The 23,648-nt window shown below is 37.5% G+C and overlaps 4 protein-coding genes across 5 annotated transcripts; 3 read left to right on the plus strand and 1 right to left on the minus strand.

The window, feature by feature from the left end:
• Nucleotides 1-471: 471 nt before the first annotated feature.
• Klp3A (kinesin-like protein 3A) lies at nt 472-15,346 on the plus strand. 2 transcript variants are annotated; one of them, XM_014241158.3, is made up of 8 exons: nt 472-613; nt 4,876-5,858; nt 5,922-6,073; nt 6,245-7,613; nt 7,680-8,505; nt 8,579-8,725; nt 8,801-9,213; nt 14,473-15,346. In XM_014241158.3, exons 2-8 carry the CDS (start codon nt 5,161-5,163, stop codon nt 14,525-14,527), a joined length of 3,660 nt encoding a protein of 1,219 aa, XP_014096633.2. In that variant the 5' UTR covers nt 472-613; nt 4,876-5,160; the 3' UTR covers nt 14,528-15,346. The 2 variants fall into 2 exon arrangements, with proteins under 2 accessions (XP_014096633.2, XP_014096634.2); XM_014241159.3 differs by having other exon boundaries at nt 8,582-8,725.
• Nucleotides 487-3,226, plus strand: LOC138857601 (chromosome-associated kinesin KIF4-like). Its single transcript, XM_070110681.1, has 2 exons — nt 487-601; nt 2,386-3,226. The coding sequence occupies exon 2, from the start codon at nt 2,405-2,407 to the stop codon at nt 2,798-2,800; it is 396 nt and encodes a 131-aa protein (XP_069966782.1). The 5' UTR covers nt 487-601; nt 2,386-2,404; the 3' UTR covers nt 2,801-3,226.
• A 41-nt stretch (nt 15,347-15,387) lies between the features above and the next one.
• Nucleotides 15,388-18,831, minus strand: Fcp3C (Follicle cell protein 3C). The gene is made up of 3 exons (XM_014241160.3): nt 16,663-18,831; nt 15,706-16,604; nt 15,388-15,629 (listed from the first exon to the last, which is right to left on the minus strand). Exons 1-3 carry the CDS (start codon nt 16,664-16,666, stop codon nt 15,447-15,449), a joined length of 1,086 nt encoding a protein of 361 aa, XP_014096635.2. The 5' UTR covers nt 16,667-18,831; the 3' UTR covers nt 15,388-15,446.
• A 307-nt stretch (nt 18,832-19,138) lies between these two features.
• Nucleotides 19,139-19,844, plus strand: LOC106622080 (thioredoxin domain-containing protein 17). Its single transcript, XM_014241161.3, has 3 exons — nt 19,139-19,307; nt 19,400-19,484; nt 19,559-19,844. Exons 1-3 carry the CDS (start codon nt 19,163-19,165, stop codon nt 19,713-19,715), a joined length of 387 nt encoding a protein of 128 aa, XP_014096636.1. The 5' UTR covers nt 19,139-19,162; the 3' UTR covers nt 19,716-19,844.
• The last annotated feature ends 3,804 nt before the right edge of the window (nt 19,845-23,648 follow it).

The following is a 23,648-nucleotide window of genomic DNA, read 5'->3' on the forward strand; positions in this document are numbered from 1 at the left end:
GAAGCATCTCTTCAACATGGGCTTAGCCTCTTATGCAAACTGCCGGGTCTGTGACATGGAGCCGGAAACCCCAGAACATCTGCTAATGAACTGCACAGCAGTCTGCGGACGCAGAATAAAGGCCCTGGGATCCATGTTTCCAAACAAGGATTGTATCGCTTAACTAGCACCCAGCAGAATATTGGAGTTTATCAACATGCTGGGGCTAGATGAGTCGATATGACTTAGGGGGGGGCACAATAGACCATAGGTCGCGGTGCATACCTCAAAACTAATCGATCTATCTATCTACTACTTGATACGATGCACTATCACGAATTAAAATTTTTTTTACTAACAATATGAAGAGTGTGTTTTACTACTTATTTTTGAAAAATCTGGCAACGCTGCAAATCGTTATCACCAAATTTCAGCTGGAATCGCGCAAATCTATACAAAAATACAAAAAAAAAGCTTTTAATACATTCGGCGCAGCAATAGTCAACGATCGCAACAGCAGCGATAAGTTAAGTGAACATATGGTAGCTAAACGGAAATTTAATAAAAATTGAAAGCAATTGAAATGTGTTTGCTTATTGTGCTGGAATAAATAAAAGTATAAGTAATGTGAATTGTAAGTATAATATAATATATAACATATAAAAGTCACATTGCCATTATTTATATATTATATAAGTGGTATATTATTTATAAATATATTTCCGGCATATGAAACGTGTTTTATAAATGATGTGTGTGAAAGACAATATTTCTTAATCTAAAATCATATGTTTTCTCTTTGCAAATTTGCGTTATTAACGCTTTTTTAAACTTCTTAACCTAACACCAACAGAAAAACCTATAAAAACTGGTTTGGTAAATAATAGTAGATAACAATAACTACTTATCGCTATTAAGAGTATTGTGTTTGAGATAGAACTAAATATAGGTATGTGTGTTCAGGTGTATATATATGTACATATATACTAAATTAGTTTCGCGTTTGATTTTTTATACACTTTTTCGCAATCGAAAACAGGTAATCTATCTTCCGGTTGTGCAATAAGTACATTTTTTCCAAACAAGTTTACAGGCTTTGTTAATGTGTGGTCACTGGAACGCTTGGTGGCAAAAGCCATTTTTAATAGAAATGTATACGCATGTAATATTTTCAAATGGATTAACTATTACCAATCAGTCTACAAGCAATGAATCATACATCTCTTAAAACTAGTTTATAGATATATGGTAAAATACTTGTATAGAAGTAATTACGACCATGAAAGTCCATTAATTTCAAGCCGTAATTACAAATGCATTTATAATAGGGTGAATAGTTGAATGCATAGATCGTACAATGTCGCAATAAAACCGAGGCAATTGTTCTTTGTAAACTTAAACTTAACTACCAATATATACTATAAAAATAATATAGATTCAAATATATAAAGTGAATAGTTGAAATACGCCTAATGCAAGATAATAAACCTTTTTTTTCAAAAAGTACTCGTAAAAGGTTTTATTGGCCTTGGCAATCAATTCTTATAGTTTATTCACGCAAAAACACCACCACACCTATATTGATGTAAGTTATTTTATAACTTACGTTATTCTATACAGACATGATAACGGGCGTGTTGCATGATTAGAAACACTAGTTTAAACACAAGCAAACGAATAGGTATACACTTAGCTGCTCCTACACATGATTATCGCAAATTATTGTGATAAAAAGTATATATTTAACATAATACTTCATATATACCCAATCAATTGGTTCATATTAATATTTTAACGTCAATTTACATGCACAATTAAACCAAAGTGTGTGTAAATGGAGGATTAAAATATTCAAAAATGTAACTCTTTGCAAAGTGGTTAACTTTATGAATTGGAATTTTAATTATTTCCCCTTAAAAATAATTTCGCGCTATTAATTTTCAATGAATAAAATATTTATATTTCATTTTATACTAATAACAATAAGCCTATATTTTATTTATGAATTTGTATGTAATATATAAATTATGCCTTAGCACCTTATTAATTAGCAAATAATCATTAAAAATATAATAAATTCGAAAGTAAAGTTAGAAAAAATTTATATATTTTCAATTTAAATTGGTAACGTTAACTCCCCCTAAGAAATATGTAATGGCAACTTCTTTTTTCAGTACACAATCCATGCAATCTATTACATTCGGCTGCTCAATGGAAATCGACGACAGCCACCGGCATTTCGAATTTAAGTGCTCTTATTGAAGGACATTCTTACAATTTTCCTAATTTTTCTTTCAGTTCCGTTATTTATGTTTAACTAATACTAATTATTACTGACTGACGTAGTGCCTATGATAAAAAAAAACAGCTAATTAAACAAACATCTGCATACCCAATAATTTGAAGGTGGAAAAATCGATACACGATGGAGGGTAAAAATAAAATTAGTTCAGTGGGCGATGTTGATAATGTACGTGTGGCGGTACGCATACCGCCACTTGTGTCATCGGAATGTGATCGTGGTTGCCAGGAGGCTGTAAAACATGTCGGCGAATCTCCGCAAGTGATTGTGAATCGCTCGGATACATTCTCTTTCAATTATGTATTCGATGCACGTGATACGCAAAAATATATATATGATGAGATCGTAAAGGCTTTATTAGATAAATTCTTCCCAGGATTTAATGCTACAATACTGGCTTATGACCAGACTGGTTCTGGCAAGACTCATACTATGGGTACGGCATTTGATGGAGAATTGGATGAAAATGCTGGCGTTATACCACGTATTATGAGCGATATTTTTGAAGGAATCAACTAAAATTTAGCCAATGAATGATTTTGTGGTGAAGTGGTCGTTTATGGAATTATATCAAGAGCAATTATATGATTTATTATTAGATCAGCCGCGAGAACAGGCTGCAGTTGAAATGCGTGAAGTTCGCAATGGCGTAATTATGCCAGGTTTAACAGAAATGCTAGTTTCGTCAGTGGGCGAAACAACTGATTGCCTTTTGCGCGGCTCCTCGGGGCGAGCTGTTGCAGCTACTGCTATGAATGGGCAGTCAAATGTTATAAAAAATGTGGACTTTGACAGCGCTCTCTCAGATCAAAGAGTTTCGGATCATTTTATCCTTAATAAGAACACTAAAATTCGAAATACCGGTGGTTGAATTATGCCGCTGCCGTTGGCTGTCATTCAAGCCGTCGTCAGCGATTTCCATTCAGCTGCCGAATGTAATAGATTGTATGGGAGTTGCCATTACAGATTTCTTAGCGGAAATTAACGTTACCAATTTAAATTGAAAATATTTCTATTTTTTCTTACTTTACTTTCGAATTTATTATATTTTTAATGATTATTTGTGCCACTTTACACACAGACTCTTTGTAACCCAAATCGGTTTATTGTTGGGACGACGAGGAAAGACGAAGGGACCGTGCCACTCGGGTTCGGGTGGCACGCTTTGTGTTCTTGGACGGCTTTTACACACAGACTCTTTTGACCCCTCGTTTTCGGCAAATTCTCTTTTGGTGTCGCTCTGTGCATTCACACGGGCAAAAAGAGTCCAGCAACTCGAGTCTGGTATTTCTGCATTCCTTTTCACAAAATTTTCATAAATATTTGTGCGGTTCGACTGCGCAACACTTAGAGCGTGTTGCATATTTCATTTGTATATTGCGATGATGGTCACACATTTTGCTTGCAATGAATTACCATGAATATGGTAGAACAATATGCATAATACCTACCCGCTTAATAGTTTTAAAGATATACTTAAGACGGGAATTCTCTAATCCACCAGAATGTATTGAATATCCGCTACTAATATTTTCAAGGCCAAATTTATAACAGGAATTTCCTAATCTTTAAGTATTGAAAATTCATAATTTCTTTACTCCATAACCTATGTCTTAATTTTCTCCTTACAATTTTTCAAAATATTTCTATTGACCTATGCATACATATTTATATTTTGAAATTTGAATTCTGTTATCTATTTTTTGTATGTAATATATAAAAAATGTAAATAAGGAGAAAATTAAGATGCACAAAATTCAATATTAATTTTTAATAACATACCGCAAAACCGCAAATAATTTAGTTCGAATATTATTTTATTTAAAACAAGAATTGTAACTAATTCAAGGATGTTTTATAATAAACAGAAAAATATATGGAATAAAAAAATTATGGGACCTTAATATTTAATGAATACGAAATTTCTGTTATAAATTTGGCCTTGAAAATATTAGTAGCGGGTATTCAATACATTCTGGTGGATTATGGAGTTCCCGACTTAAGTATTTCTTTGAAATTATTATGCATATTGTTCTACCATATTCATGGTAATTCATTGCAAGCAAAATGTGAGACCATCATCCCAACATACAAATGAAATATGCAACACGGTCTAAGTGTTGCGCAGTCGAACCGCACAAATATTTGCGAAAATTTTATGAAAAGGAATGACAGAAAAACTCGATTTAAGTTGCTGGACTCTTTCTGCTCGTGTGAATGCACAGAGCGACATCAAAAGAGAATTTGCCGATAATGAGGGTCAACAGAGTCCCAATGTAGAAGCACACTTTGCTAATTAATAAGGTGCTAAGGCATAATTTATATATAACATACAAATTTATAAATAAAATATATGCATATTAGATTAAGTATATAATAAAATATTATCAAATATACATATATTTTATATGTATATATATATATAATAACATATTATAAAAATATTAATAAAATAGTATATACCAATAACATAATGCATATATTTTATTTATAAATTTGTACGCTATATATAAATTATGCCTTAGCACCTTATTAATTGGCAAATAATCGTTAACTTCTGCTAACAAATCTGTAATGGCAACTCCTTTTTTCAGCACACACTCCATACAATCTATTACATTCGGCAGCTGAATGGAAATCGCTGACGACGGCTTGAACGACAGCTAACGGCAGCGGCATAATTCAGCCACCGGCATTTCGAATTTTAGTGTTCTTTTTGAAGGACATTTTTACAATTTTCCTAATTTTCTTTGAGTTCCGTTATTTATGTTTAACTAATATTAATTATTACTGACTGAAGTAGTGCCTAAGATAAAAAGAAGCTAATTAAACAAACATCTGCATATCCAATAATTTGAAGGTGGATAAATCGATACACGATGGAGGGTAAAAATAAAATTAGTTCAATGGGCGATGTTGATAATGTGCGTGTGGCGGTACGCATACGGCCACTTGTGCCTTCGGAACGTGACCGTGGTTGCCAGGAGGCTGTAGAACGTGTCGGTGAATCTCCGCAAGTGATTGTGAATCGCTCGGATGCATTCTCTTTCAATTATGTATTCGATGCACGTGATACCCAAAAATATATATATGATGAGATCGTAACGGCTCTATTAGATAAATTCTTCTCAGGATTTAATGCCACAATACTGGCTTATGGCCAGACTGGTTCTGGCAAGACTCATACTATGGGTACGGCATTTGATGGAGAATTGGATGAAAATGCTGGCATTATACCACGTATTATGAGCGATATTTTTGAACGAATCAAAAATTTAGCCAATGAATGTGATTTTGTGGTAAAGTGTTCGTTTATGGAACTATATCAGGAACAACTATATGATTTATTATCACATCAGCCGCGAGAACAGGCTGTAGTTGAAATGCGTGAAAATCGCAATGGCGTTATTATGCCAGGCTTAACAGAAATGTTAGTTTCGTCGGTGAGCGAAACAACTGATTGCCTGTTGCGCGGCTCCTCAGGGCGAGCTGTTGCAGCTACTGCCATGAATGAGCAGTCATCGCGGTCGCATGCAATTTTCACAATCACCGTCGAGGCCACGAAAAACGATGAGATGTATGTACAAATTTGACATTGTGTTTACTCATTTACTAAACAATTTTGAAACAATTTTTGCAGGCGCACAGTAACCACATCAAAATTCCATTTAGTTGATTTGGCGGGTTCGGAGCGTTCCAAGAAAACTCAAGCCACAGGTGATCGTTTCAAAGAAGGCGTTAAAATTAATCAGGGTCTGTTAGCGTTGGGAAATGTTATATCAGCACTTGGTTGTAAGTAAATAAAATATGCTCGCGCGTAGTTGTTGTATTTCGGCGTAACACTAATGGTTTGTGTAGTTAGAATCTAGCACTAACATAAAGTAATTATAAATGATATTGGAAATATATTTAATTGAAAACTATATAAATTAAAAAATATTAATTAAATTAAATTTTTTTCAGCTGGTCAAGGTTCAGGATTCGTGCGTTACCGCGACTCAAAGCTGACACGTCTGTTGCAAGACTCCCTTGGCGGCAATTCGATCACACTAATGATAGCCTGCGTCAGTCCGGCAGACTACAATGTCGCCGAGACGTTAAGTACCCTACGCTATGCAGACCGCGCACGTCAAATAAAAAATAAACCAATCGTTAACCAAGACCCACATGCTGCAGAGATAAATCACCTTAAGGGCATTATACAAAAGTTACGCGTTGAACTATTGGCAGCAACCGGCGGCAATGCACAAATGAGTAGCTCACTAAATGTCGCATTACAGAGCATACCAGCGCCACCAGGTGCCGCTACTGCCATTGTAAACACAAGCGGTGAGATGGTTAAGAAATATCAAATACTCCAAGAAAAATACCACACCTTGCAACGACAGTTCCAGGCGACACTGCTCGACGTGGCTGAGCACGAAATGCGTGCACACATTACGGAGGAGGCGCATGAGAAGCTTACGTTGAAAATGAGCGAGCTAAAAGTCATTGCAAACGAGTTGGGCAGCAGCTATAAAGTAAATGCTCCGTTGGAAGAGCAAGAAAATACTGCTGAGCGCATCAAACAATTAAATCAATTGGTTGATGGGCTCGATGTGGAGTTGGAGCGCACACAAACCGAAATAGAAAACCATAAACGTGAAACGCTTAATGGCAGTGTTGGCAGCGGCGAAGAAGAAGATGCCAGTAGTGCGCTGTTGGAAGTACGCTCACAAATGCAAGAGCAAGCCGATGCCTACACCAATATACAAATGGATTATAAGGAACAATTGCGACGCATTAATCGCGAATTAAACCTCAAAGAGGAGCTGCATCAACGTGTCGCCGGTAATTTGGTGAAATTTTGTACGCTGGAAGATAACACCGAAGAAAAGTTTAAGGAATGTGAGAAAAAGATACAAGAGCTGGAAGATGAGAGAAACCAATTGCTGGACAAACTGCGGCATGTAAAAGAAAATGCCTCCGCCAAATTGGCAGAGGAACGGCGCAAACGCTTACAAACGCTCGAACATGAGATTAGCGATATGAAGCGCAAGAACACACAGCAAGCCAAGTTGTTGAAAGTGCGTGAGAAGGAGACGCAAAAGATACAGAATCTACACACTGAAATACAAGCCATGAAAGAGTCTAAAGTAAAGCTGATACGCGCAATGCGCCAAGAATCGGAGAACTTCCGTCAATGGAAAATGTCGCGCGAAAAGGAATTGATACAGTTGCGCAACAAAGACCGCAAGCTAAAGAACGAAATGGCCCGCAAGGAGGCGCTGCACACCAAGCAACGCAACGTCTTGAAACGCAAGTGCGAGGAAGCGCTTGCCATTAACAAACGGTATTATTTCTCTATTAAATTTTCTTTCAAATATGATTGTGAATAATGTACTTCTACCGTTTTTAGACTCAAAGATGCACTGGACAGACAACGTGTGGCACAGTCTCAGCGCCAGAAACCACAAACGGCAAAAGATGCAAATACGGCGAGCAACAAGATCGAACAGGTCATCTCCTGGGTGGAACGCGAATTAGAGGTAATTGTAACGTTCATCGATGCAGAACATTCGCTTGAACAGTTAATGGAAGATCGCGTGATCATTAGTACTCGCATTGCGGAACTACAAAAGCAGTCACCGGAAGCGGGCAGTGGCGCAGCACAAGAATTGGACACACTGCGCGAAGATCTAGAAATGCGCAATGCACAGATAACCGATTTGCAGCAGAAGGTTTGCACCATAGATTTGGAATCGCGCATGCGCAGCCTCGCCGAGGGCATACAAAGTGTGTCAGAGGCGCGTGCTGTGCTACGCAAAGTCCTCAAATCGATTTCCGATATGCGACGCGAACATGCCGTTCGCATGCAGGAACAAAAAATCGCCTTGGACGAGCAGATTGCGTTGCGTGAGGCAGCGGATCAAACGAGTACAGTAGCAGCGAAGCGCATGCGTCTCATCGAGTTAGAACACGAAGAGGCCATAGCCGAACGTGAGAACACATATGAAGAGAAGATAGCCGTGCTGTTGAGGGAATTGCATAATGCGCCACAGTTGGCCGTAGGTACAGGTGATGCGCTAACACCAGAGCAAGAGGAGCGTATGAAAATCCAAGAGGAGCAATTAAACAAAATGGACACATTGCGCGAAGAATTGGAATACTATAAGAATTTGGTTAACGAATTACAGCAGGCGGTGCAAGCGAAGGGTACACGCAAAAAAGAGGTTTTCAAGAAGGTGAGCAAATGGCTGCACAGGGGGTTGACGCACACAAATTAGAGATGAGTATGAGTATCGTTATTGTTTGCAGCAGGTAATAAAACAAGAAACCATTGAGCTTGATGAGGACGGTGATGATGCTGATGCTATATCGCTTTCAAGTGAGCCCGATTATGACGACTCTGATGATCCGGACTGGGCCAAAACGCCGGGCTACAAACGTAGAAATCGACACGCCGTAAGCCAAACGTGTTAACTTTTCATTATCCTTTAGAAATTAACTTCACAATTGTCTATATTCTACAAAATGCAGCGTCTGACAACTAGCCGTAACACTAGTACAGAAAATGACACATTCACCACAGCTACCAGTCATCCTGAGCGCAAGCATAATACCACCAAGCGAAAGATGGGCGGCTGTAAGTGTCGCAAGGATTGCATAAACAAGCGTTGCGGTTGCTTTTCACTCGGCGATAAATGCTCGTCGAAATGCCACTGTGGCGACGCTTGCAAAAATGGCAAACGTTCCGCGGACAATGACGGCAAAGAGAACGAGGAGTGTGGTGCTAGCGATGACAATAATCATAGTGCGTCGCAAGCCGCTGATCGCTCATTGGAACGTACACCGCCGAAAGAGAACCTTACCGGTAGCAATGACGTAAACAAAGATGCTGAATCTATATTTGTGAAGCCCAACCACGCATATCTCACACCGAAAATGGCCAGGTAATAGTTGCATGACATTTGTTGTTGCTTTATGTATTAAAACTGCACATGCTTTCATTATTATTTCATCCGAAATTAGTGCTTGTTGATCGTTAACATATGGCCAGCTTTGCATAGTTGGTCTTTTGTTTGACTGCAGAATTCTGTGGACGCCATTTATTAGTATCTAACACGAATATTTCTGCTACCAATAACAAAAAAGTGCGTTTTCTTATTTAATACTAGCTGCATGTATATATCAAATGGCTTTCACTTACAATAATTTCTGGGCATAAACTACAGAGTTCAATTTGTTTTTGTTTTATAGATTTCTCGACTTATTCTCATTTCAAATTTTATTTCATTCGTGCTTTTTACTTGGTATGTATTATTAATTACTCTCTTTGGCTGATCGTAGTACGTTTGGGGTTTGAAGGATAATTTGCTGTCATTGCATGATTCTATATTTGTTTGTTGTTTTCTATATTTATTTGTTGTTTTCTATATTTATTTATTTTTTTTTTCAAAGGATTTAAGAAGTTGTCTGTTTTTCTGAATGTTTAGATTTTGTAAATATAGAAATGGCTATTTTTATAGCAGTTTTTATGAATTTTCACCACCGCTCCATTTTTTAAAGCTGAAAAATCGTATTAAATTTCTAAAATACGATTTGAATGTAAGTGCATTCTTATTTTAAACCTTATCCTGCGAAATGAGCGTTATCTAAATTTGTTGTACTCAAAATTTCCCCTAAATTTCCCTTAAATCTTCTCTAAATTTTCAAAACTTTTTTAAAATTTCAAAACTTCTCTAAATTTTCAAAATGTTCACTAAACTTGTTAAGTTCATTATAAATTTTAAATTCTCGAACAATTCATAATGGAATTTTAGGAAAAGCTTTTAAATTTATCGGCTTATTTGGAGAAGTGTGAAGTGCTAGAAAATTATTGCATATTTTTTAGGTGCTTGGCATTATTGGCTACTTAGCGAGTTGAGTCAAAAACACTTGCTGAAGACAGAGAATGTTAATGAATAGAGAAGGAGCAAATGTTAGCTGTACTAAAATGTTATTTACGATGAGGGAACATTGAAAACGCACAAGTTCTAAAATAAAATTTTACCATCCTATCAGGCGAGGCAATGCATTACACCACTTTATAAGCAAAATGTATATACATGCATATGCACAGATGTTCTTTGGTATGCGCATAAACAAAAATTTAAATAATAACGAAAGAAATTGACTTCTGAAAAGAAAACATTATATAAATAATGAGGGAAATAATATGAAAATAGAATTCAAATATCATTTAATAAAAAAGGGTTATAAAAATAAAAAAAGAGTATATAACAAGTAAGGAAGGGCTAAGTTCGGATGTAACCGAACATTTTATACTCTCGCAAAGTCAAATGGTATACTCGTTTGAGATTTCTTTGTGGATTGACTGATATTTTCGGTAGAAGGTCAACTATAGGCACTGGGGTCCACATATTTAGTACTTAGGGGCTTGAACAGTTTTGGTTCGATTTAGAGAATTTTTGGCCACAAAGTGGCATACTTTGATCGCATTATTCACGCAAAGTTTTATCAGATGGAATTTAAAATGGTGTCATATGGAAAATAGGCGTGGTTGTAATCCGATTTCGCCCATTTTCGCACTATGACATAGAAACATAAAAAGAACGTTACGCACCGAATTTGGTTGAAATCGGTTAAGCAGATCTCAAGATATGGGTTTTCAGCTAAAAGTGGGCTGTGCCACGCCCACTGTCTAATTTTGAACGCGGTTCCTATAAAGTCATCTTATACCATCTCAGAGATAAAATTTAATGTCTCTGGCGTGTTTAGTGCTTGATTTATCGCGCTTTTAGTAGTTTTTAACAGTACCGTTATATGGGGAGTGGGCGGAGTTGCCACCCGATTTCAACTATTTTCACACCGTCAATAGAAGTGCTAAAAACATTTGCTTCTAGTGAATTTTGTTATTATAGCATTAGCGGTTTAGGAGATATGCACATTAAACCTATTAGAGGCGGGACCACGCCCACTTTTTAAAAAAAAGTTTTAACTGCAGATGCCCCTCCTTAATGTGATTCTGTGTACCAAACAACAGTCTTGTATCTTATTGCGGAGCTTAGTTATGGCAAGTTATTTGTTTTTGATTAATGGCGTTTTGTGGGAGTGGCAGTGGTCCGATTACGCCCATCTGCAATACCAACCGTCTCACGGTACCAAGAAACATGTCTACCAAGTTTTATAAAGATATCTCAATTTTTACTCAAGTTAGAGCTTGCACGGACGGACGGACGGACGGACAGACAGTCACCCGGATTTCAACTCGTCTCTTCATCCTGATCATTTATATATATATAACCCTATATCTAACTCGATTAGTTTTAGGTGATACAAACAACCGTTAGGTGAACAAAACTATTATACTCTGTAGCAACAGGTTGCGAGAGTATAAAAATATCTGGTAGGATTTGAACTTAGGCAAAATATTTCACGTTGCAATAAAGAAGTGTGCTATACAAGCAGCACCACAGACGATATTCCAGCAATATTGTCTAATCTGTGAACTCAAACAGCTATTGTTGTTTACTTGCCTTCCTTCATTCGCATGTCCAAATATATTTGCATATATTATATGTACACATATGTATATTCCTTAAAATGTCTTTCGCAAAAAATCAAATATTCGCGCGAGTGACAAAAAAACGTAGACGCACCATCATCGGCCAATAATATTCAAGCGAACTCGCGGCTTATTTTCTAAGTATTTCATATTACAACGACAACAAATTCATTCATAAGGAACGTGCGTCTACTTCAAAGCAAAGTGCGTTCGTTCATAACTCTGCGCCGCGCTATTTTTTCTGTGCGCCTGGTAAACCACATTTGGTTTTCGTATGGAATTCCTACCGCAAATGCGTTTAATGAATGAATGAAATTGAATTTGAATGGTTTCAGTTAAACGAGAAAAATTCAATTTTACAATTTCACTGTGACACTGAAAATCCTACCACTCCCCTCGCATTTGTATTTTGCCCACAAGCTGCCTCCCGACGATGCTAAATATCAGAAATTGAAGAATTTGTCTGATGTTCCCTTCAGAAAGGAGAATTGGCAACATGACCTATTAGCGAGTTAAAATAATATTTATATTTTTTTCATATTATGCACTATTTATGGTATTAAATTAAAAAATTTATATAAAATTGACATGGATATGAAATCATTAACTGCTTCTATATACTCTAAGCACACTCCATATAGTACTTTTATATGTTTACTTATTATCATTATATCATAGTTTGTCGATTTAGTCCATTTTATCTAAATACGACGCTATGAAAATGCAGCCCAATCGGTAATCGCAATATTTCAAAAGAGCATAAGTCAACTTTCAATAGCAAACCACTGCAAAAAGGACAAACGCGACAACATAGCCGACCGACATTGTCGTAAAATTGTCGATTCAAATAAATTTTGTCAACTCCGCCACGATGCGCAAAATTCGGCGTCAATATGTATGCGAGCTCATATGTACATATGTATGTTTGTGGACAAAGTCGTCATTTGGTTTTTTTCAACAACACAATGTCCCCGCGAACTCGCCGTTATTTCGTTGGCTTGCCACCATGCACAGAGGCGTGTCAAGTGAGGACTCTTAATATAATAATGTTGCTTAATTTGTATGGAAAAATACTAATGCATTAATGCATTAATGACTTATTGACGTAATATAATTAATAGATACGTAAAAATATAAATACACATAAATTCATACCTATTGTTTTTAAAATAAATTCGATTAATAAAATCTATCTAAAATAATTATGTGGCAGTGCGCCCCTGACCCCTTCTTGCTTGCGATCGTTCAACTTGCTTCTCGCAAAAAGCAAAAAGTGTAGACAAAAGTCATTGTTTGTGCGGGGCAAGAAGAAGCAAGCATCAGTGTACGTGTACGCACATTGCGTGGTGTATTTTTCTTTTTCGAAGTTATATTTTTCGATGTTCCCTCATCTTGAAGTACAAATTAGTACTCAAAAAGATTTCATTTAACATTTGCTCCTCTATTCATTAACATTCTCCGCTGAAGAGGAGTCTCTTTATGCTTCTTCGTCGTTTTGTTTCTAAATTCGTATTCTTCAAGTGATCGTAACGTCATAGCAAAGACATCGAAATTTTATGCTATCGAAAGATGATAACGCCCAATAACGCCATTTTATCTGAAGTTGTTATTTTGCAGAAAATATTTAAACCATTTTGTGAATTAAAGTACAATAAGACAATAATAATAAACCTCCGGTTGCTCTAGCTTCGCATTTGTTGGGTACAATTTTTTCATCTTAATTTTGAATTTTAAGACCTTCCATTCCTTAAATATACATATCTTTTGACCCTCATATTTTTCAAATTCTCCTTTGGTGTCGCTCTGTACATTCACACAGGCAAAAAGAGTCCAGCAACTCGAGTCTAGTTTTTCTGCATTACTTTTCACAAAACTTCCGATCCAAATAGGGTTAGATCACCGAAATAACAGCTCTTGGCCGGATAAAATCCGAGTCAAATCCGGTAACGTAGAACCGGCTGTTGTGAGAATTGTTCTCTGAACCGTCCGTTAGGTGATGTCGATCGAAATACTTGCATTATATGTTGTCAAATAGGGCTTAGGTAAACAAGCTTCAAAGAATAGTACATAAAAAATAAATCCTGTAGTGTAGATACGATGCTTCTGCGTAAGGAATGCTACTAATTAGATTTCAGAACATATTTGTAAATAAAGCACATTTAAAAATTATAAATCACACATAAAAAAGAAATCCTTAAAAAAATAACAAAGATAAATAAAATTTATAAAAAAGTATATACATATTTAAAATATTATTACAAAAAAAAATCTCTACACCAACTTGTAAACAAAAACTATCACTATCTCCACTAACAAAAAAAATTCCGTATAATTTCCGAGCAACTCACGAACCATTAATTATTGTTTACGATTTGCCTGCTCGTAATGTTTACCATATGCATTTTATATTTTCTTTTTATATTAATAAACTTTTGATTTCCATACATTTTTAATTTTCTTGTTCAAAACATCGTCATTTAATTATTTCCACCTTTTCATATAAGTTGCAAGTACCACCATAAAATCACCACTGTATGTATGTATGGTATGCACATAAAAACATATTTGTTTTAGTTTAAAATAATAAGCAATACAAATCAGAAACTCATCCTCTATTGTTCTCAAATTTCCTCTATGCTTTCAGATTATCCACGATATCTTTCGATTTGCCTTCAGCCAAGAAAAAATTCTTCGAGTGAAAAACGTGTCAAAAAAATGTAAAATGTAAAAGACTAAATTTATGCAAAAGTGCGCATATTTTACGTGAGCAAAGGCAAATGTAATTTAATTTTCATCAAGCGCATTCAAAACATTGTTTGTCAAGAGTCGATACTTTTCATAAAAGCATCCTTATGCGCGGCTAAAGCGTTCCACAAGCATTTAGTAGTTAATAATAAAAAATTAAATTTAAAATTGTTATTTCGTAGGATTATACACGTATTTGTATTGTAATTGTATTAATCTTAGTCAAATGGAATTGTTAATAGTAAGTAAGCCTGCGCTTGCCTAAAATATGTGTAATTTTGTAAAACAAAACAACAGCAACAATAACTATTTAACTATATTAAGCGGTTAATCCTTTAGTTAAACAAAAAACAAAAAAAGACATATACATATAGATATACATACACACACATACACATACACACATATATATATATATATATAGAAATATTAAATTTCTTAGTTATCTGCAATTTGGGCAAATTTAAATTAAATCTAAAACTATTCGTTTATAAATAGTAAGTTACATACATTTTTAAAGCGCTATACTTGAGCGTCCAGTTTGTTTAATGTTTTGCATCATTAACTCGTTGACACCTCACCCCAACTCCCAACAACATATCCATATCTGTCAATTTGGTCATTGATTTTACCGTTTTATCGTCAGCATTTTTGTATTGTTACTGTATTTATTTTAAAATAGTATTTTCCTTTTTTTTTGCTTGTGGTCTAGAGATCTACGTATATTTTAGTCATATAACGCGGCTTGACTACTCAAGCAATTGATTATTTAATTTTTTTACGTAATAAAAAAAAAACCATTTGTAAGTTATATTTAAAAAATCCAATCTCTTTATTCAAAATTCACACAACCACTATATAGAGTTCACTCTCTCAAACCATCGGACAGGCATACGGTTGACCATCGCGACAGCAATACTCACGCCCCGCTGCCAAATTCGTATTGTGCCATTGATTTCGGCAATTCTTGATGAAGAGGTAGGCGCGCTCCTTGCGGCAGTCACGATTTAGCGTTGCGCAAAGTATATTCGCTGAATTGGGCAAATGTTGCACTATCTGATGGAAGTTGTAGTTGCCGTAGTGGCACTTACTAAATAAAATACAATATAAAACATCACTTATATATACTTACAGTTTCCAAGCATTTGGTCTGGCATTGTTTCTGTCCGACGGTATTGCATGCAAATGTGCGATCCAACTCATTGGTGATCACTGGTGCGCCCTCGGGTTGTTCATTGGTGCCGCGTTTGATTTGTGAGGCTAGAAAAATGCCACAAGTGCATGGTATCGGTCGACTACCCTCTGTCGTTGTTGTTGTTGCTGATGTTTTTCTGTTTTTACCGGCTTTGGCGTGCGTGTGGCGCGTAGCCAGGGGGCGTGGCGCAATCAGCAACTCTGGCTGTGGCAAAGGGAAGAGCTCCTCGATGTCAGCGTTTGTCTCAGCGTTGCTCACTACTTGTGTGTTAATCGGCGCTTCCACGTTATCGTTGATTACGTTCACTCCTTGGCCATCGTGGTACAGCTGAGGAGCTTCTAAGGTGTTGTTCACCACTGGCGTTATATGTGGTAGAAGTGTAGCGTCTTCATACTGCAAGGACTTCGGCATGTAGATGGCAGCCTCTGCTTCGGCTTTATTATTGCCCATGTTGTTGTTGTAGCGAGTACTTAAATTACTCTCCATCGCCGGCTGTGGTGTTGTTGTTTCCCATATGCTCCATTCTGTGGGTGCCAATGAATGTAACAAAGTGGGCGTGGTGCTGCTGGTGGTTGTTAACATTGTGCTGCCGACAAGAGAACTCGCGCTCGTGCTCAGGCCCGTGTTTACACTGGCGACTGCATTTATTGGTGATTTTCGAATATAATCTGGTCTAAACTTATAGCGTCTCTCTTTTGTTGTAGTCAATTTGCCGAAAATTGGTTTCTTGTAGGCAATTTTCATAGTACCCGCCTCCACATCCTGGCTTAAGCTTAGTATCACCAATAAAATTGTAGTTGAAAATAGTGTTTTCATAAAAAGGCCCCTAAGATATACTGAAAAGTGTTCCAAAGCATTGTAAAAAACCTAATAAAAATTAAAAAATGCACTTACCCATGTCGTTGGTGTGCTCCGTTTGTACCTTTCTGCATTCAATGTTCCAAGAAAGTGCTCATTTCATAGTGTTAGTTGCTGTTTAAATACCATATGTCGGAGCTCATTGTTTTCTTTTCCCAAGTACCGTACCTTTAGTTGACCTAAGCATATTTTTTTTTTTGCTACAAGCTTTTGTTTTTCTGCGCAACTCCGCAAGGTCATTCTGCGCTTTTCTGCAGAACTCTTGGCCGCTGACTTTGGTCAAGAAGTTCAAGTGCAGAAGTTGTACTGAAAGTGTGTCAAGCTTGAGCGCGGAATTTAATTACATATTTTGTCTCTTAGCTCATGTAAAATCTTTGATTGAAGTTCTTGTCAATTAAATGGGTCATGACTGACGTATGGCCATTAAATTTAATGGAAAAAAAATTAAGTTTTGTATTCAAAACAATTTGTTTGAATAGATATCCGCAATCTACTTTCATCAAAAATTATAATTCGACCGGTTTTTGGGTGCTTGACCACAACGGAATTGCAATAAACTGCAAGGCTGATGAACTCGTTAAGTGAGGTACTTCAGTCTCACTAGCTGCAGAATGGGGCCGAGATTGAGCTCTGCTGACTTTTAACAGTTTACTATTGGTTGGTTGGGTCAGGCGAATTCGGTAAACGCTGGTAAGCTGTTAGTAACTGTGCAGTCGCAAGGTCCTTTTGGTCCAGCGTAAATCGTAAGTGGTCTAGTGGGCTTTTCCTCCTCAGCAAAGTTCCCTTTCAATGATTGTTGGAGTTCTAACTGGTCCAGTAGTGAAAGTTCTTGTAATGTAATGGTTTTTGTAGTGGTAAAAATTGTTCCTCCCTTAGTCGTCACGCCCAAAGTAATTTTGATTAATGCTGCGGAGTTAACGGTACTTGACATGATGTAAATCCGGATTTTTGCAGTCTACTTAGTTCCGCTTGTGGTGTAAATGGATATATTATGTGTAGTCTTAAGCTATGCAACGTCTGCATGACCCAACAAAAACCGAGACTGCAGAAGAAGGAATATGAGACTCTTATAGCACTTGTCGTCATAAAAACAGGCACTAAACATCATTCGTATAGATCCGAGCTACATATATTATCACGAATTGGTTGTGTAAACAGAAGCTCCGAATGCATTGAGTTTCCGCTTTCACGAACTACCTATTGATAGCCTCTAAAACTCAGTCATCTAAAATACTGGAACTCCGTGGTTCTCGTACCGACAGAAAACATTCTCCAAATAGTTTGAGATTATCGAAGTGATCCTTAGTTGGATATGAACTCGGAGCCGTTCCGGTTACGTGGACTAGACTGTCAAGGGAATGGATTTCATTTCATAGTAGGAGTCGGGGAAAAACCTTTCCGAGCTGTTTGGTACTAAAGTAGGACTTGGACAAGACAATAGAATAGATTTTTTTATGCAGAATAATAAGTGCTTATTTGGACTGTGAGGGTAATTGAGAAGTAAGGAACTTTCTCGCTGAAGAAAACTTAGCCCATATGCCATGCTAGCTCTAAAGATTATAAAAAAACTGACTGAGCGAATTTTTAGGATACTAACTGGAGGTCGCAGAGGAAGGACTCCCTTGTCTTGGACTTGGAGCAAACGTTCGAACGGAGCTAATAACACCTTCAATAACTGCCTCCTAGTGTGTGGCGTCCTGGGAGTCACACCACCACCTATAGCATAAGAAAATCTCGAGTTGCCTCGCGAATCTATAGTAAACCCTTACGAAATTTCCTTCTGGCTACTGCAGTAGGTATTAACTTTTAATTACCCAGAATCGACACCAACATATATTATCTATGGTCTGTATGCAACAAGTCCACGTATGACTCTAACCACCTCTTTACATGCCTTATGAAATCAAATCATCTAACAAAAGTTCCCTTTGGTCCAATCTCGTCGAAACAGAATGTTTCCTGGGCCTCCCGTTAGATAATTTTGATGACAATTAACTTGCGCCTTGCCAACCAAACACCATCTGAATGACTGTTACAAAAATACGGTAAATTACAAATATGCTAAGGTTTCAGCCTATAGTATTATTTCAGTGGTGGAGAGCTAAAAACTGGATATTTATGATATACTGAAATATTTCATAAACTAATTCCCGTATTTTAGTTAAGGGAGAAATATTTTTTGTGTTTGGTGAATGAAAATAAAATATTGTATTTAAGAGGTGCTCACATTCTGAAAAATCCGACTTCCTCGCCGAAATATCTGGCAGCACTATTTTCAAACTATGACAGTTCATTTCCAATGAAACAGCTGATTTTACCCACGAAAATCGCAAAACAAATTTCTGCTTGCCGGTTCAATAATTGTAATCAATAGCAAATGCTGCATTTTTATCTTAACAACTAGCATTAGATTATAGAGCTGATAGCGTTGGATTCTACAAGGTGACAAAGCAAAGAACACATTTATGTTGGCATATTTAACAGCTTTTGGTTATTAATCAGTTCCAAGAGCAAAGCGAAGGGTTCGGAAGCTGAGATGGAGATACTGAAAGTAAGTGGTTACGAGGCATTTCGCAAAACTGTGGATAAGTTGACGCAAAACGGTAGCAGCCAAGTAAATGTGTACTTCACTGGCGAGAAGGACGAAACGGACAAGAGCTGGTGCCCTGACTGCAATGAAGGTGAGTTGCTTGTGAATATGTTGTATCTGCACTTGTGAATATTTGAATTTATTTTTATTCTTACATCTTCTATACTTTTATTTTTTACAAAGCTGAACCATTTGTGCTCTCCGCTCTGAATGAACACGCGGATAAAAGCTCAGTGTTTGTTGTTGTTGATGTTGGACCGCGCGCATTGTAGGTTGAATGATATATTGTTTACCTTATTTACTTATGGTTATATTATTAATATTTTGAACAAATTTTTTCAGTTGGAAGGATATGCAAAATCCCTTTCGCAAAGACAGTGTCGCGCCCATCTCTGTAATACCCACATTACTGCGTTGGAAGTCGCCGGCTCGTTTAGATGGCGAACAATGCGCGAAACCGTCGTTGCTGGAAATGTTCTTTACCGCAGAAGTGGACTAAAAGATAAAAAAATAAAATTATTTAAACTCAGTTCATTTACAGGAAGCTTCTTTTATTAACTAAAAAAGACGTAAAATGTAAAATCAAGTAAAAATAAAATATTTGCAATACTTTTTTAAACATTTTTTATATGACAGCATACTTTAATTACTATTTATAATTAGAGGCTTCCCAGTCTCCTCACAAGAAAATCATTATTCCACTAATCGCATCGCCTTACGTTCGCAGAGTTCGCTGTGGCTTCAGATCGCTTTGTTGTTGTGTAAAACTGGGTTATTAGTCACTTGCCTTCTGCTGCATTATGTGAACCAATTCTATTGCCTAACGAACAATTAGCGCTTTACATTAATAAAAGTGTCATTGTCCCATGACAGTCCAATTTGCGTTTTTTGTTTTTTTTTGTGACCGCAAAAACCGCCTCTAACTTGTACATACCGACAGTTGTGCGAATAACCCTGACTGCATCGGCACATGCAAGATCACTTCCTGTTTATTTTTGGCATGTCGAATGTAATTTATTTCATTGTGTACTTTTTCTTATATTCCTCTTCTATTTTTTGTACTCTTACAACACGTTGAAGAATAAAGAAGGATTGTTCACCTGTTGTTTGTGAACTTTCTGAAGTGTTTTTGAAAAAATCGAGATATACACAAAAGACATTGTTGTTGTAACGGTTACCTAATCCCCGTTTGGGTGATAAATTCCTGATTGGTTGTCGTCGAGGTCATCTAACGGGAGGCTCAGGAAACGAGCTGTTTCGACGGGGTCGGACCATAGGGAAAAGGGTGTTAGGTGAGTGGGGTGCGTTGGGCATGCAAAGAGGTGGTTAGTGTCATGCGGAGATTAATTGCACGCAGGACATGTGTTTGGTATATCGGGGTCTTTTCTGGATAAGTAGGAGTTTAACCTGCTACAATATCCAGAACGAAGTTGCGCGAGGATCACTCTGGTTTCGCGAGGCAACTCGACCTCTACGTCTGCTATGGGTGGTGGTTTGACTCGTAGTACGCCATTCACTGAGAAGGAGTCGGTGAAGGTGTTGATGGCTCCACTGTGAATGGCGGTCAGTGCCTGTCTGAAGTTCGTTGCGTCCGAAGTCCGGTCGGCGTACTGTCTAATGTCGTCGACGTAATCAAGGAAAGACCTCTTGATGTTCCTAGGAGGCGCCTTCGCTACAGGCAGGCGACTACAGGGGTGGTTTCTACGAAAACAGCTGCCGGCAAGCGACTTGAGGATTTTGTTGCGGCTCTGTACTTTGGCAGTTATCGCGGTCGTGTGAGGAGTGAAAGAGCACAGACTGTCCAAAGTGACGCCTAAAATTTTAGGGTTATTGACTGTCGGAATTTTTGTGCCATCGACTGAAATGTTCAGGTCCAGTCTGTACTCCTTCGTCCAATTTGTGAAGATAGTCGCTGTGGATTTAGTGGGAAAGAGTGTTAGATTCCTTGCAGAGAAGAAGCGAGAAAGATCGGAGAGGTAGCTGTTTACTTTTGAACACATGCCATCGATTTCATTTCCCGACGTCAATATCGTACAGTCATCAGCGTACGAGGTCACTGAAATTCCCGCTGGTGGCTGGGGGAGTTTCGAAATATAAAAATTAAACAGTAGTGGGGAGAGGACACCCCCCTGTTTAATTTTCCTAAGTTTGGAGTTTTGACCTCGAAACAGTACGGATGAATGCCGACCGCTCAGGTAGCTCATAGTCCACCGCTTCAGCCCTGGAGGGAGCGTTGATTGTTCTAGGTCCTCAAGTAGCGTTGTGTGATTGACTGTGTCAAAAGCTTTTGACAAGTCCAACGCTACGAGGATCGTCCACTCGCAGGGTGGCTTCTGGTTCAGGCCATGAACTATCTGGGCGTTTATGACGCTAAGGGCTGTGTTGGTACTGTGCACTTTCCGGAACCCATGCTGATGTTCTGCTAGACTAAGGCATTGTATTGTTGTCCGGTTTCGTCTTGCAAATGCATTGTATTGCATTGTACAGTTTATCTAAAAAGTGGTTTCATTCGAAACTACACAAAGTCCTATAACCAAGGTAGAAAACTCCATTCGGTACTGCATCTACAACAATCGGGCTTACGTACAAATCGGGCCGGAACAAACTTGGTTTTACATACGTATAAGCAACCATTTACTGTCAACCTGACAGCAATGCTCAAAATTATTATGGGCATGTTTTCTGATACTACAACAACAATTTCGGTATAGAGGTGGAGCGAAGGACTTATGGTATTTCCAATTTGATACATCCACTTGCGGCTCAAGTGCATAATTATTAATTTAGGTTAGGTAGGGCTTTTTGTTGTAGTATCCGTTACACAAGCCTAGTTGTGTAGTAAACCATTAAGTGTTGGCGTTGAAGTCATCTAATGGGAGACTCAGCAAACGTGTTATTTCCACAGTGTCTGGCCATATGGAGAGAGGTTGTGTAAGTCTGGCGATTTTTGAAATGTATGTTAGTATTAAACACGTGTGAAAGATAACACACAGAGGGAACTCTAAATTCTGCTGATTACTGCCGGCTACTCAAATAGTTTCCTTGCCATATAGTAGCGTAGTAGGTTAACTATGTAAATCGAAAGCTTAAGACAAGCCAAGTTTTAGTACAAACGTTTCCTTTTAGAATTAATTCTAGATGCGTATGACGTCAAGACCGCTTATTCGATCCACATAAACATTTGTTAAATAAGATTTCCCAGACGCCCTTTTGCATCTACTCTCCAAGTAACACTATTTTGATTTCCGTCATCTACACCGTGGTCTTTACAGCTAACATAAACAGTAACAAATACCCAATATATATATATATATATATATATATCTGTCCCGTTGAACTAACACCCTCTCCAAGTCGACTTGTACGAGGTGTGTTCAAAGGAAGAGGTGAATTTTAAATTTTTTTAAAAGTACTTATTTATTTATCAATATCTATTTTGTCCCCTTCAAAGTATTCCCCCTTCCATCATACTTTGTCTGAAAACCGTTTTCTAAAGGTGAGCTAAGTAGGCTTCACAAAAACTAATTCATCCTTATAGACCTGTTTGACATCCTTGTCTATCTGATTCATGTAAGATTCGAGCTGTACACAAATGTACTTCGAATTATTTTTCCATGCGGCATACCCTGTTCGACTTGTTCAACTTTTTTCCCTTGCCCATGTCCATCTCCTATAAAATGTCAAACGTCAGATATCAGATTAAACATTTAAAAATGAAAGTGAAACGAAAAAATGGAGTGAAACGAAATTTTGATTACACTTTTTTTTTAATTGCAACACAACTTGTCTTTTTCGAACTAGTTCATTTTTTGTCTTAAACTGTTATTTTCATGAGTGGTTCTTTTTAAACCAGCTATTAGTAATTTATATTTTTTCCAACTTACCCGACTTCACTGCGCGGTAAATATAGTGTCAATGCTTATCAAATCGCACATATCGCTAATCACTGTTAAATGCGAACTACATATAATTTCCCTTAAATTCGGCGCTCAACTTGCCTGTGCCCTGCTATCCCTTATCTTAGCTCTTATCACAAATGCTATAACCATAGTAGCCGTATCTCTACACATTCACATACACATGCACACGCCAACTATCGAAGCTTTCGAAGAGTCTCATCAAGAAATAAAACTCACTCAATTCACTTGAGTTCCACTCAAAGACAGGAGCGTACGAGCGCATTCGCCTTTAGAGTGCGGCAGAGGATAATTAACTCGGCTCAATGAGAAACGCGCCCCAAACAGTTGCACTAAATTGCTAGCGTCTCTACACTACGGCGTGGCGTACTTTGATGCTCGGAGGCGATGGAGCGGCGCATCGCTCAACTTGGAACTGGTCGAAATGACAGCAATCATGTAATATTTGGTTGCAACGGCGGATAAGTACTTTGGACGTCGGGCAGAACAGACGAGCGTCGCGTGGCGTCGAGTTT

The sequence above is a fragment of the Bactrocera oleae genome, chromosome 5 (genome assembly GCF_042242935.1).
Source record: "Bactrocera oleae isolate idBacOlea1 chromosome 5, idBacOlea1, whole genome shotgun sequence".
Lineage (NCBI taxonomy): Eukaryota > Metazoa > Arthropoda > Insecta > Diptera > Tephritidae > Bactrocera > Bactrocera oleae.